Source organism: Myripristis murdjan, chromosome 22, assembly GCF_902150065.1.
Source record: "Myripristis murdjan chromosome 22, fMyrMur1.1, whole genome shotgun sequence".
Lineage (NCBI taxonomy): Eukaryota > Metazoa > Chordata > Actinopteri > Holocentriformes > Holocentridae > Myripristis > Myripristis murdjan.
In genome coordinates, this window is record NC_044001.1 from 26,616,548 (window position 1) to 26,632,242 (window position 15,695).

At 41.1% G+C, this 15,695-nt stretch overlaps 1 protein-coding gene across 10 annotated transcripts in view; it reads left to right on the forward strand.

Moving 5' to 3' along the window:
* The window catches only part of kiaa1109 (KIAA1109 ortholog), a 107,820-nt gene that overhangs the window by 33,641 nt on the left and 58,484 nt on the right, over positions 1-15,695 (forward strand). For all 10 annotated transcript variants that reach the window (XM_030044471.1, XM_030044476.1, XM_030044473.1 and 7 more), the window contains exons 26-42: positions 760-1,010; positions 2,400-2,640; positions 2,760-3,251; positions 4,316-4,589; positions 5,209-5,346; positions 7,128-7,198; positions 7,352-7,525; positions 8,553-8,673; positions 9,086-9,235; positions 10,025-10,152; positions 10,761-10,963; positions 12,253-12,453; positions 12,710-12,921; positions 13,874-14,025; positions 14,341-14,491; positions 14,625-14,777; positions 15,080-15,320. In XM_030044471.1, coding sequence (XP_029900331.1) covers positions 760-1,010; positions 2,400-2,640; positions 2,760-3,251; positions 4,316-4,589; positions 5,209-5,346; positions 7,128-7,198; positions 7,352-7,525; positions 8,553-8,673; positions 9,086-9,235; positions 10,025-10,152; positions 10,761-10,963; positions 12,253-12,453; positions 12,710-12,921; positions 13,874-14,025; positions 14,341-14,491; positions 14,625-14,777; positions 15,080-15,320 — 3,353 coding nt within the window. The remainder of the gene's footprint in view (positions 1-759; positions 1,011-2,399; positions 2,641-2,759; positions 3,252-4,315; positions 4,590-5,208; positions 5,347-7,127; positions 7,199-7,351; positions 7,526-8,552; positions 8,674-9,085; positions 9,236-10,024; positions 10,153-10,760; positions 10,964-12,252; positions 12,454-12,709; positions 12,922-13,873; positions 14,026-14,340; positions 14,492-14,624; positions 14,778-15,079; positions 15,321-15,695) is intronic.

Consider the following 15,695-nt stretch of genomic DNA (forward strand, 5'->3'; position numbering starts at 1 on the left):
GAAAGAAGGAAGCTGTTTCAGATGCAGAAACCTCTTCCCCACATTGTCACATGTTTGTTAAAAAAAAAACAAAAAACTAAATTGTACATTTTGCATTTTGGAGGTGTATCTTTAAAGGGTCATGCCAGTGATTTTGCATGTTTACTCTAATAGCTACAAAATGTATATACTGGTATTCCATCACCATAATAAAGTCATCCACATTAGTTTTCCTAAAAGCAGTCGCACTGTTGTGTTGTGATGATCTGAAATTGGATGGGGTAAAATTGTCCTTGGGGCTTTAAACAGCCAATTATATATAAACTTTATTCCAGACTCAGGTCCATATAAAAGAATACATACGAACACACAGACAGAACAAAAAAAAAAAAAAAAAAAAAAAAAAAAAATTAAAACACATAGAGACATCTATTCCAGTGCTTCCAAAAGTATGACATATATTTTGTGTCACTTTGGGCGGGCACCGCTAGGGCCATAATTATACAACATTATAAAGTGGGTATTTCAACCAAAAATTCATATTTAAAAATGTAGGGATTTCAATTATATGTTGTGAAATGTTTCATACCCCTGTATGATTTGCAAAATGGTTTGTTGCAATGTAAGATATGGGTCAAATCTAAAAATCACTGGGAAGGTCCTTTAAGACTTTGTTCATTCTCTTTTTCTATAAACTATTAGTAACTTTTTACCCAGTGCTCCAGTCTTCTGTTTGTAGTTGTCTCTTATGTCTTCGATTGTTCTCCCTCTGCTCCTCAGACTCTGGTTCCTGTGGCCAGAGGACGCTGGGATTCGGAACAAGCGGAGCAGAAACCGGTGTGGCTGTCTCGGGGGCTGCAGGTTCTTTGGAGGCACCAACTTGGGCCTGGACTTCTTCAAACTTGAGGAGCTGACCCCCTCCTCCTCATCGGCCTTCTCTTGCTCCAGCACGGAGTCAGACATGTGCTATGGACAGTCCTTACTTCAGCCCGGGGAGTGGATCATCACCAAGGAAACACCAAAAGTGGATGGTATTGGATTTGATAATTGTACAAACTGACTTCGCACTAGGAATCAAATAGTTTGCAGAATTAGTCAGGATCTATATTGAATGAAGCTCATTTAATATAGATCTTACTGCCTTCTGGTGAAATTCATAATTTTTAATCTAAAGTAGGGCACTCCTATGATTCCTGCGTGAGTGATTATCATTATTGTTATTTATTTATTTTTTTTGGCCCTCTCACCAGTTTTACTCTCCTTGTGTCCCTGCGATTGGTTGAGATACAGTAGCTTCCCGGTGAATGTCTCAAATCTCAACATTTAACACATTTTACCAAGTGAATTTTCAACATGGTTTAGAGACTACTGGTAGAATCATCATTTTGGTGCTGTTGCGATGAATAAATTGTGAGGGAGAAATAATAGATGGGTGATAAAATAATGTGAAATTAAACAACGCTATTATTATTTCCAGAGCTCCTCTCTCATTTGATGAGTTTCCAGCTGTGATTAAATTACCTGACTATCTACATCAGGGTTCCTTGAGGGCTTTTCAGGTTGTCCACAGCAACATGAGGAGTAGTGACAGTTCACAATGTTTAAGATCGCTAGAAGTGATCCTAATTAGAGAATGTGTAATACTGCTTCTCAAATGGGGGTCTCTGGGATTTAAGAAAAATGCAGGTCTGTGACTCAGTGCACATCTGTTGGGGGGGGGTCAGTGACTTGAAAACTTTGATATATATGCTACCCTAGAAAATACTGAGCTTGTTATTATTCAGATGAATTGGTACCAGCCTTTTCCAGGTAATCCTCACCAATTTAAAATTTGTTGCTTGTCCGACAAATTGTGGTTCTCAGAAACAGATGTGTACCTAGCTCTCCTAGTCATTTTGCAGTACAGGCATGTAGGGATTCTGAAATTAGTTGCTACTTTTCTCTGCCCATGGAAAGCAATTATTTGGTTAAAGGCCTAGTTGCAAACTTTTGAATTGTTCATAACATCTCTTGAGGGGTAAGGCCTTTTAGATTGCAGAAGATAAGATGAAACTTTTATTTTCCCTGTGTGGAAAATTTGTTCATTACAGCAGCAAATAGTAATAGAATACAACAAAGAAAAATAAAATGGAAGTGAGAATAGAGCAAAGGGCAGTTACTGGCATAGAAATATTTGAATGAAATAAATTATATAAATATGAAGCTATTGAATGATATGAAAAATGCAATACATGTGAAACACTAAAATGTATGAATAGGCACATCAAAATATATGCCAAGATATGACTAACATGGAAAATGCAAAATATGTGTGGTGCTTGCCATAACATTTGAACAGAATGACAAGAGACCTGGGTTGCTACTGTTGTAGGCATCTAGGATTAACCAGGAAAAAACCAAAGTCTGTTTTTTTCTCTCAGGAAGAGTTATAGGACTGAAAAGGGACACGCACTCGCCGGGCCCTCCTCCTGAACTGCCTGAGAGGCGGGGCCAGCAGCATCTCAGTCTCCAGGTGCCGCAGCGCTCCCACAGCTCTGCCTCCTCCTCTGAGGAAAACAGTTCCTCCAGTGCTGCGCTGCCCCTGCTGGCTGGAGAGAGGGATTCTCCCTCACCGAGCACTGAGGAGCGCATGTTCCCCATGAATGGCAAGAGCCCTGCTGAGTGAGTAACACACAGTGACAGCCACTATCTGAATATTAAACATGCTGCATGTAGCGTTTTGGCATCAGTATATTTAACACATTGATTTTACAACATTATTTTCACCTGTAATCATGCAGCACCTTAGGGGAGGTCCCAGAGGGCTCGCCGGTCTCTCCCAACAGTACCCAGGAGCGCTCCTCACTACGCTCACCCCTCTGCTCCCCTCTCAAACGCCAGTCCTCTGTGCACTCCAGTCGGCTGGGCAGCACCAAGAGCCTGTCGGCCGCTGTGTTCACAGACAAGCCCCCCCCTGCGCTGTCCGGAGGGGTTCAGTTCAGCAGCGAGGTGTCCCGCAGCGACGAGAACGTCCTGGACTCGCCACGCCAGCGCAGGAGCTATGGCTCCTTCCCCTTCACACCCTCAGCCGACTCCAACACCTTCCACCAGTATCGCTCGGCAGACTCCAGCATGTCTGTGGCCGACAGCGAGGCCTACTTCTCCGCTGCTGAGGACTTTGAGCCAATCAGCAGCGCTGATGAGGGTCCAGGAACGTACCCGGGCCGCAAGAAGAAGAGGAGGCAGCAGATGCAGCAGCCACAGCAGCCACCGTACCACATGGAGAACTACAGGTTGGCTTATAGGCATACTCTGGGAAGGGTTTAAGAGAATCTGCTGATGGAATTCAGAAATGTTCCTCAAAATCTGTGAAAAGACAGCAGGTTGATGTTAAGGACTAGGGATTTTGAATGTTTGGCCTGTTTATTACAATTTACCCATATTTCACACGACAACAAACTATTTTGCAAATCATGCAGGGATACTGAAGATTTCACAGCATATAATCAAATTCCCTACATTTTGAAATTTGAGTTTTGGTTTAAACACCCCTCTTATAATGTTTTGCTTCTGCAGCTAACAAACCTGTCACCATTCATAAACCACAGAACTGACAATTGGATGTGTAAAGTAAACGTTTCCCTGGGGACTATTTTACTTTGGCCAGTTTGAAGTCATTAAAAACTTTTCATCAGGATCAGAATGATCTGGATAACCAGAACAAAACTTTTGTGATCCAGGATCAAAATAACCTCACCGACTTTATCCCAGTTTTTCAAAACATTGTCAGATTGGATTATGCTGATCCATATACCACAGGACTCAGAATTCCAAATCTGGATTTGGAGTGGTTTTCATAACCCTCTATGTGGCCATCTGCTGGACAAAGTAGAGTTCATTTCGTAATGAAAGAGACATAATTAATGATCAACCTTTTCTCCATTTGCAAACTTAAGTTAATCTTTGGACAAATTAGAACAGATGCATTTCTTTTTTGGTAACAGAACTTTTATTCAATGATTTGATAGATAAAGGTTTAATACTTCTTACAGTGCATCTGCTTCATCAGGCTGCAGAGTTGCAGGACCTGACTCTTAGTGGGTGATGTGGTAAAAGTGATTATTAGTTTAAAGCCACATGCTGTAATTAAAATTAGCTAATTATTTTATTTCAAATATATTCTGAAAATCTTGAGTGTTTCATGTCAATTTCAGTGAGAAGAGGTTTATTACCCCCACATTCTTTGGTTTTTGGTATTATATTTATTCAGATTCTTTCCTTGAGTGTTCAAATGCCCAGACCTTGGCATACCAAGCTGATACTCATGTGTGAATTTGTTTCTTCCTTCCCCCTCCAGCCGGAGCTCCATCTACCACAGTGTGGAGGGGCCTCTCACCTATGTTCTCAATGGAGAGCTGATCACTGAGCCACGCCCCCTTCCTCTGCCCCCCACACTGCCCCCACTGCCGCCTCAGCCCCTGCCAAGCCACACATCCCAGGCCTCTTTCGTCTCAGCGCTGGCCATGGAGGAAGAAGGCTCAGTGGAGGCGGAGAAGACGGCCGAGCCAGGCCCAGTCACCCGGCAGCCCCATGTCATGGCCTGCTACCAGAACTACCTGGCCCACTACCAGGTACACCTTTGCACCTCGATCCATATGCTGCGGCCCTTTTCAGTGACCAAAACATTAATGTGTTGAATCTGAATCTCTCCAGTCAAAGTTCAGTCAGTAATGAGGGGAATGCGTTGGCAGTTACCTTGCATATATTATGTTTTTTTAGCTTATTAATAATGCATGCAACTTAACTAGTGTTGTTTTGCTCCATTTTTACTTCCTCTCTGAGAAATGTTTATCATCAAAACATTGCATCAGTTAGTCAGAATTACAGAGCCCATCCATGCAATGTAGTATGTACAAAAAGTGCATAAATAGCACCACTCATAGGTTGATGTTGATGTGCAGCCGATAAGTGTGGCTTAGCTCTTTTTCCAGGTTTTGAAAATGAAATATGCTGTTTTTAAAATCTCAGGTTTCATCAGACCACAACACGTTTGGCATCATAAAATGAAACTCTGAAGTCATAGTCAAGTACAGAAAACCATGAAATGCGCTTCTTTTTAAATATCAACAAGCCAAAGCAGCAGCAGCAGCACAAATGATAGATGATAGTATTTATATAGTATGTATATATATATAGTCACTATTTTGAGATTTGTGTCTCACTAAAGCTTCTGTTTACTTCCGCTGCCAGGTTTCAAACTGGTCTGTCAAGCAGCCCACCAATAAGAGGACCTCCAAGTCGTCCCTGCACCGCCCCTTGGACCTGGACACACCCACCAGTGAGGAGAGCTCTGCATCCTTCGACCAGCTCTCTGTTCCTAGCTTTAAGGTGAGATAGGATAGAATCAAGACTGAAGTGTATATGTGGATGGATACACACATATATACATGGTTAATTTATTTATTTATTCATGGATACATGTGTTATTGATGCCAGAGGGACATTCACAGCAGCAGTAAACTCCTGACATAGAAAACATGACAATGACAGTTAATACAAGGTGCCATTGTATCACTTAGCCTGTTGTCATATCCACATCCACCATATTGACAGTAATCAATATTTAGCACAGTAAGCAATGAAAAATATAAATGCCACATCCTCCCTCACATGCAGTAGATGCTTCTCTTTGTTCTTCTCACTGATGAAGCACCATACTCACTGAGTTGAATACATGGTGTGAATTGTAGGCTTTTGTCTGAACTGTTGAAGAATGGGTTTGGTTTGGGTCTGCTGGGTTGCGTAAACACACTTCCTTCATGTTGCTGTAGCTTACCCTGCATGTTGTCCCCGCTGCTGTTTTTACCCTCCTGTATTTTCCTTTTTGGCTCACTCTGTGCATTTCTGAGCATTTCTTTGTCCCAGAAAGCCCTTTTCTTTTGATTTAATGGGGCAATCCGTAATGCTCCTACTGCTCTGTTGCACAAACAGATAATAAAATATCTGCAGGGGGTTGCTGGGGTTGTTGATCAATCCCAATAATTTAATGATTGCTTCACCAGGTGCTGACATTTTTGGCTTTCGAAACTTACTTTTCTACCTGTACTCTGTTTTGGAACAGAGATCCTTGAACCCCCTCTCCGTTCCGCTATTTACTTTTTTAGCTGCTCAATGATGTAGGATGGTGCTACAAGTTAGCTACCACCAGTGTCACAACACATTTCAGCTACCAAGATTAAAAAGCCTTGTTCTCAAGCCAAAAACAGAAAGCAGTTGTCAAAACAGTATTATTATTTCCAGGAATTTGGTGATTCATTTCTCATTTCCTTTTCACCAGTATGTCTCTGTTGAATCTGTGCTCTGCTTACTTATCTCTGTTGACAGAGTGTGGCTTTATTATTTATGTCAGTTCCCAGCCACCATAGATCAAGGGTGTGGAGAGTTAGAGGTCAGGATCCTGGAGGTGATAAGTTCTACTGATTGAGTCCTACTGGTTGCCAGTGGCTCAATGGTAGTTTTCCTTGTAAACACATTTGTTTTTTGTTTTTTTTACATAAATAATTTTCTCACAAAACAAGGACCAGGCCAGCATATTATTAAGTTGGCAGGAAGCCTTCTGTCAGCATTTGAATTAATGGAAAAAAAATTAATGATCACATTAATTTTGATGCCACTATATTAATATTATTATAACATTAGTACCAACAGTTTCTTTATCTTCAGATGGCATTGGTCTCGCATCCTCTCATATCCCGTCTCTCTCAACCTCTCCAAAAATACCTGAGACGTGTCGGCATTTTTATGAGTTTTTTCCAGTTGACCTTTATAACGCCGTTGGACCATATCTCAATTAAAAAACTTGTTCTTTTCTTCCCATGTTCTACAGAGTCCAAACTTTTTAAAGCATGTTTTCATACTAGAAATGAACCAAATCATAGTTCGGTTTGATCCGGATTGAGATCATCTTTTTACCGGACCAAGGTTTGGCAGTTTGGTCCGGACTGTGGTCTGGAGGTGGTTTCACACCTGTAACTTTGGTTTGTATCAAACTGACAAAGTCCACATATCCAGACCAAACAAGGTAAGTGTGAAAGGGCACCTGTGCCTCCAAAATGCATCCATTACATTGGTGTAATGTGGTAAAATTTGTGTGTCTGTTCACATTTCAGGTGATAAAGCAAGGTCTGTCAGCTAGTTCTCTACTGGACAGGGGAGTCCAGCTGATGGGAGACTCAAACAGGTAGTTAATGCTACACCTTAAACCCATCTCCTCCTTCAACTTTTGTAATAACAGTGTACTTGTACCTGCATGTGATTACAGCAGCAACCTGTGCTGATTTTCATTATTGAAGAGTAATTTATGATGGCTGATTGTGTCTTTCACCGTGCTCAGCACACCGTACACCCCTCTGGATAAGAAGGCCATGGAGAACACAGATGAGGACACAACAACAGAGGACTGGACCCTGGAGCAGCCCTTGGCCCAGACCAGGACCACAGCCATCGTGGAGGTGAAGGGGGCCATCAATGTCGTGCTCACCCCCCTGGTAGCTGAATCTCTGGACAGGTAGCACCCATCCTGAATTTTGATGTTGTCCTTAACTTGAAATGCATCCTGGCTGGTCTGGTACTTTCTGTTTGTCTTGGCTGCTTTCCACATCTCCACTGAAAAAGCGATTCGTGACCTCAGTGGGACTAACCTCCAGGATTAACCCGATTGATGTCTGTGGGTGGGCCTTTATTTTGAAAGGTTTTATTTCACCCTCTAAACAAAATTCTTTTTTTCTTTTTAGATTTATTTCTTTGGGAATTTTGGGGGGAGATTTTTTATTGAAATTTTGGGCAATTTTATGGTAATTGGCATGTAATTACATTTAAATATATATATTCATAATAGTTATGAATCATTTTTTTGTATTTTTTTTATTTTTGTGCAAATTATCCATAATGTTTTACTTATTTTCTGGTGACATTTTTGCTTATTAAAACGTGAAGATTCAAGTGAATCTGCCCAGATTTTAAAGGGTTAAATGAAAGTAAGCAGCTTGATAGCGGTCTGAAAGTCCCTCTCACTCTCTGCACTCTGGCTTCCAGTTAACTTTTAGTCTGAGGCTAAAAATAACCCTCAACTCGATTGAATCCCTTTGTGCACTGTAGCTGTTAGCTCAGAGCTGGGATGTAAAATGTTGCTGTCAGTGCTGCAGAGTGCGCTGCAGCCCCCTGTTCTGTACCAGTGTGAAACTTTACCTAGCCAAAGGCTGAGAGGCGCCCAGGGTTAACGTATTCTAGCAAGCAGTTAGCTCGGGGCTAAATGCAGCGTGGAAAGGACTCAGCTGTGGCAGGGAGGCTGAAGGGCAGCTCAGTCTAATAGTGGTCAGTACATGTGGGTGTTGAGAGTGTAATGTGTGTGAAACCCTGTCTGAATTCTTGCATGGGTGCCTACACAGTACATTTGATTTCATTTAAAGAAGACATCTTCACAACATCATCTGAATCAGCTCTGACAGGCTCCCAAGGTTGTTTTTGTCAAGTCCCTTCATATTTAAGGAGAGTAGTCATTATATTATGGCTATAATGTGTTTGTTCGCTTTCAGATATATTGAGTCCATGGTGCACTTTGCCAGTATCCGTCATCCTGCAGCCATTTTGGACGACCTACACGGGAAAGTCCTCAACGAAGCCTATCAGATCAGCAAGTCCACGGTCACTGAGTCTGTAAGTTTAACAACACAAAGACTAGGAAGACAAATTCAACACAATGTGAGGGTCTTAATTCATAGAGGAAAATGTTTTAATGTGCAAGTTACATTGAACAGGCTGTCAAATTCATGCACATGGCAAAATTAGACCTTGACAGATAACAATAAAGAGTCTTAAATGAGTCATGTCATCTTTGCAGGGATGCCTTTGAATGCCTTTTAATTAAGACGGTCCAGAAAATAAAGAGAAACTCCAATTCTTGTGTTAGTACTAGAGCCTTTATTCAGTTGGGACTTTGAAATATATCAGTGTTTTTCTTCGAAACATTTTGAGATCAGAAGAAGAACCACTTTCTGAATTGAAAATGAATTGAAACCGGTCATTTCAATGGCTGATATCCCACTATTTTGGATGTGGACTCACACAGAGCCAAACAGGCAAGCAGGAGCACAAGCTGTCCAAGACAGAGGGCACGACCCCCGGCTCCCTCAACACCTCCCATGGCCAGACCGACCTGTCTGTCAAACCGGATAATGTGAAAATCAAGGGCCTCCAAGCCAATGTCTCCATCCCCAAGGTAAGAACACTGACCCTAACTAATGAGAAGCCAGTGCTTTTCCTCAAAATGCGCTTCGAGAAATGCAGGGACGAGCACAGAATCGAGAACAGTTTTGTTTATAAATTGAAACTTAAATTAAACACATCTGCCCTCGTATGGAATAACTGTGGTGTTAGATTAGATTAATGAAATGTATAAAATGAAATGTTGATACAACATGGCACTCTTTTACAACCTTTTTTCACTCTACTTTCAAATGCAGAACATATGAATAATGCATACAACATTACACACTGCATATAAGAATAAAAAAATCCAGGTCCGTCATGTATACAAATTATGTCTTGAAAGTGTTGAAGGTCATTAAATGCAAAAAAAAAAAAAAAAAAAAAATGGCGTGGATGTAGACCACTCATATACAGCATGAAATTAACCCATTATCATAAGCAACTGAATAAAATATTTTTTTTCCGATACAGTTCTAACAAAATAAATTATAATATGAAAACTATTCAGTAAAATATGTTGTTGCTATTGTCTTTCAAAGTCAGTTTTAGTCAGCATGTTCCATAAATTTGTATATTAATGTTATACTTGGTGGTGTTTTTATAATGAAATTATTTTGTTTTGTTTGGTTTTTTAAACAAATTGTTTTGTCACTTTGTGTGTCATCTTCTCTCTAGCCACTGTTACACTTGTTAATTTATGATAAAGAAATAACTCCCCCCATAGATTTGGCAGGTATGCCTACACAGTCGGGCTCAGCTCACTTTGGTTCAGTTCAGTTCATTCACTCTCTCCCTCCAGGTAAACCTGTGCCTCCTGCAGGCCTCTGTAGAGGAGGGCTCGCCCTCCTGCTCCAGTAAGTGTGTCACCCACGTTTCTCTAGTGGCGCTGTGCTTTGACAGGATTGCTACCCAGTTCCGAATGAACAGGTATCGCTTCTCTAACTCTTCATGCCATTACAGTGTTTTTTTCCTGAGTGTGTATACAGTATATATACTTACTGTGTGTTCACAGGGCTAATGCTTTTGCTTTAATTGATGCATTAGTAAACAGTGTCATTTTCCAAGAGTGTCATTTGTCTTTGAATCATCGTACATCCATGTGCTGTTGAGATTATGGGATATACAACTTTTTCATCAGGGAACGTTCCCTCAGGTTAGGTGCTGAAATTGGGGAAACTGTGATTGTTGGTGGCAAAGTAAATGTGATATTGCTGTACTGAACAAAACAACTTCATCTCATTGTTGACAATAGAAATTACACCATGCACCAAAATTAAGAGAAATGCCTAGCACACACTCTCATTAACATACAATAAAGCACACTTCATGAGACAAATATTTAACCAAAACAAATAAAACATGCATAAATATTGAAGGAATTAAAAAAAATAAATAAAATTTGACATCAGGATGTACCTTTTGCTTTTCCTATCCAACTCTGTGACCCTGAGCATTCAAAGGAAAGGCAGCCAGTGCATGTTACATCTGATAATCATGCGAATGAGACATTAAGCTCTACATGCTGCTCCACTCAGGGGTATTGTGGAAGAGACGCCCAACACCACAGAGCACGGCCGACCCTCGGTCATGTTGGAGAAGTACGCCTCGGCCACCAAGATGCAGCCTCAGTCATCCGGCTCGCTGCGCTCCAACGCCGGCATCGAGAAGGGCAAGGAGATCGCCGCCAGGCTCAACATCCACCGCATCCACAGTCAGCTCCGAGGACTGGACTCAACAGGTCAGCTCTGTCAAGGCTCTCCACTGTGACGCTGAAGTCATACCTCACTTCTGACCCTGTACTGACATGCTCATAGGTTTAACATGTTTTAAGAGTGTGTCCCGCAAAAAACCTGATTCTCTTTACAGTGTTTCAGTTTCAGACACAAGTCATATCTAACCACTCATGATAATTCATAAAATATTTTTAAACAAAGGTCTTAAGCATAATGCAGTAATTGATATATGGATGGAGACATGGCCAAATTAAATTTGCATAATTTGAACTGCTTTCTCAATGCTTTCCTCTAAGGCTACAGCTAATGAATGTTTTCCACTGTCAATTAATCTGTCGATTATTTTTTTGATTAATTGTTTAATCTATAAAATGTTAAAACTCATCACAAATGCCTTTCATACCCCAAGCAACATCTTCAGATTGCTTCCATAATCTGAACAGAAACACACACACACACACACACACACACACACACACACACACGCACACTATGAAACTGAGACAAGCAAGTCATCCTTAGCATTTGTGAAGCCAAATGTTGCCACGTTTTACTCTTTTTTTTAATGTTATCTTGTGAAATACTGAGTAGTTTTAAAGTGCCAGGCCTCCTCTTATAATTAAGGAAATGCATCAGCCTGCAAAGGTAGTCATTCTTTAAGTGCAGTCTTAACCACTGTGGTCGTGAGTAGGCATTGGTTTGTTTTAAGGGCTCACAAGCCAAAACAGTTGAGAACCACTGGTCATTCTAATCATTGTCTTTGATTGGTTCTCACATTCGAAATTGCAATGGCCCTCAATTGCCAATCAAATGAATGTGCATTACCCATCAACCTTCTACATCGTCTCTTATGATCATGATTACCATTTGTTAGTTGTTTGCATTATAAGCCAACAGTATCAGAACTACCCTTCCAGAGTCTCTAGTCTAGTGTTAAACTAACTCTTTATGATCTTTTATTATTGTTTATTTGCCTGAGACTTTACCTGATGCCATATTGGAGTTGGTATATATGGGTTTCATATGTGAGTGAGCATATACATGCACAACCTTTTAATACCCCTAGACATATATATGCTTTTCTGTCTCCTACCACCATCAAGGGTTTCCTGTTCTTCACATAGAACACCCACAATTCGAGAAATGGAATAAATAGAAATAACCCTCTAATTGGTTTGACAGCTTTCATTAGTCGCATTTATTAGTTAAATATCATCGTTTCTTCAGTCATGTTCACCACAGTGTTTTTGTCATGTGACACAGTCTTTCTGCCTCTTTCTATGTGCTGTCTTAGACATCGGCACATGTGCCATCACGGCCATCCCCTTTGAGAAGTCCAAGGTGCTGTTTGGCCTCGAGGAGATGGAGGAGTTTTCGCTCGTGGATGAGACAGACGCCCAGACCATGTCCGGTGATCTGGGACGTTCTCCAGCCTCCCTCGAGAAATGGGGATGGATCATGTTTGAGTGCGGCATTGAGAACCTCACAGTTAAAGGTAAATGAGCACAAATCATTTGAGCAAGAGTTTTACATGTGTAAGCCATAACGTGAACAAGTTAATTTCAAATCTGTGTTCAGGATACGACGGGAAACATCAAAAAGATAAAATTATGAAAAGGGGCAACAATAATGATAGAAGCCAAACACCAAAGGGCTTAAAATATATCAGCTGTGTTGAACATATATTGTAGTTAGTTTTGGTATGTGTTTAACTTTATTCACGCATATCTTACCCTTCATCTGTTTTGCAGGTGGCCGTCAGTCAGGTGCCATTCTGTACAGTGCATTTGGTGTGATGGGACGTTCTGATGCCGGGGGGAAGACAGGAATGTCTAAATCCAATGGTTCAACTGGCTCCCAGACAGGCAGCGGATACAGCACTGATGTCTCTGATGACAACCTGCCGCATGATGCCACCAGCCCCGCCTCTGACCTCAACGAGCATTCAGACTCAGACGACCAGGTACAGATCTCAGGAAAAATTCAGTGGCCATAAAAATTTTGAATTAGAGCGCATACCATGTGCCAAGGCTGAGTCCTGATCGCAGCGTCCTGGGTTCGAATTGGACCTCAGGCCCTTTGCTGCATGTCATCCCCCCTCTCTCCCCTGCCTTTCCTGTCTATCTCTACTGTAACTGTCAAATAAAGCAGAAATGCCAAAAATATAATTAAAAAAAAAAAAAAAAAAAAAATCCCTTCTTTTCAGAGTGTTTTGATCTAACACTAGTTTAAATAGCAGCCAAGTCTCTTATGTAATTTCATCTATTAACCTAAGCTGAAACAATATTACACACTGCATGATGAGAAGGATTTTGGGGGACACACATGAGAATGAGGTTGAGACTGGGATTGCACTCTAGCAAAGATGTATTGCCGTACAATCCCGCAGTCCCGCAGGGAGGTTGGCGAATATAATTGTCTATTGACAATACTGGAAAGGATATATTTGTCTTGCCTCTCCCTTCAGTTCTCTTCAAAATCCCAGGCGATATCTAGTCTTATATCAAGTATTATAGGCGATATCTAGTCTTATACCAAGACTTGTTTGTGTAGAAAAAAAAAAAATCTTTGAAATAGTCATGCAGGCCATGCAGGAAAGGCAAGAGACTGAAGTCCTGAGCCAACTTTTGTTTCTTCAAAATCTGCTTTTGTGTCATTCTAGGAAACCAGCCAGTGAAAGTGAAGAGATGTGGCATTTGTAATGAGACACGTTTTATTTATCTAGCGATTCCATCCCCTAGTTGTTAAAATTGCATTCAGTACACTGCAGAATTACACTCATGGAATTTAACTGGCAAATAAGTGTAAAAAACCCTGAAAGAATTAAAACTATGTCAAAGCTGCAGCGCTAGAGCCTGTTCCCACCAGCCAGCTTCATGTATCCTCATTACACACTGTTCTGTTCCAATCTGAAGGATGAAGGGGTGGAGTCAGATGACCTGAAGAAAGACCTCCCCCTCATGCCCCCTCCACCTGACTCCAGCAGCATGAAGCTGACCATCAGGGAAATCTGGTTCAGCTTCGCTGCTCCCACCAACATCCGCTCAGCCTCACAGGCCATCTCCAGGTAGGACTGCACTGTTGTGCACAATGGATGTCTTTAAATTCATGCTTTCAGTCAGTGACATATGCTAAAAGTGGTCAACTCAAAGTAAAATAGGATAAGAAGTAGCCATCACCCATTTAATTTTAATGTAATTTAATTGATTTAAGCAAATCAAACTGGTAGACATCAATACATTATAGACATTTTAGTGCCTAATTAACATTTACTCTGAGATGATGTTTGCATGTTTCTTTACAAATGCCATTAAAATGCATTTATTGAACGTTTGTGATGCGTAGTGATCAACATCCCTCTGATTTTCTCTTGTGATTTTAGACAGCTGAATCTTCTGAGTACAGCCACTCCTGCCATTGGAGCCTGGTTGGTTCCCATTGACCAGCTCAAATCTTCCCTGCGCAAACTGGATATGGAAGGCACACTGCGAGTGTGTGCTGTTATGGGCTGTATTATGACTGAAGCTCTTGAGGTCAGCAATCTAAGATGATCTGGTTACATTAAAGAATCAGTAAACCTGACTTATAGTAGCATATACATGTGAAAGATTTGAGCACTGTTTTGTTTCACACCTTCCCCCAAATCTTTTTCTCATTCTTCAACAGAAAAAGAGCATCCACATCCCGATTCGGAGCAAGTACAACCGCGTGACTAAACGAGCTCGCTACCTGCACGAGAACCCCTCCTGCATGCTCTGTAACATCCTGCACCGCTACCTGCAACAGGCCGACTACTCTGTCATAGAGGAGGCTACAATGGTTAGTGATTGGCTCTGAATTTCTTGTTTGCAGCGCTGAAATGTGAAGGAATTCTCTAGACAGTGCATTCATTAATGATTATTTATTTGGTCTAGATTTTCCAACCCTTTTGCCAACAAGATTATCCAGACAGATTGTTGCTTTTTACAGAGTTTATAAAAGCAAGTTAGTTTCAGGATTTGCTTCCTCAGGATAGCACTGCCCCTTCCTGCATTTGGCTGCTTATCACCATTTTTATCAAGCTGTTAAATTAAGTGAAATGATGGCACTAATTCAGCTCTTTCCCCTTCTTTCTTCTGCAGAATGACGGGCTCCCAGCCCTTGTGACTTTAAAGAAGGGTCTGGTGGCCTTAGCCAGACAGTGGATGAAGTTTATTGTGGTAACTCAGGGCTTCAAGGCTATTGGCCTGATGAGGCCCAACCAGCTGGCCAAGCCAAGGGAGCCTCAGCAGAGCCTGGGTGACATGATCTTGGGCCTCGACAATGGCGCTGCGCTTCAGAGTGACACCAGCGCAGATGGAGCCGAGTTCGAGTTTGACGCAGGTGGAAACTCTCAGCACTTCAAATCCAAACTTTTGACATTAATTCAGCTACTCAGGTCCCCAAAAATACTTGGGGCACTGTAGCCCAAATGATTCTCATCTAGAAATACAGGGCACCTGCCAGCCTCTGTAGATAAAAAAAAATTTAAAGGAAAAAAAAAACAAACATAAAATTAGAATAATCACACTTCCCATATACTTGTTCTTACCTTTTTTCCCCATTCATTTGCTATTTTAGGTTTAGGGTTAGAATATTTTATTTTATTTTATTTGGACAATCTACACAACAAGAAAATGCGTCTTAATAGGCCAAGGTGGTGTTTTTTTTAATAGTTGTCAAAAGAAAAAAAAGGGAATTTTGCTCAGATTGTTAAAT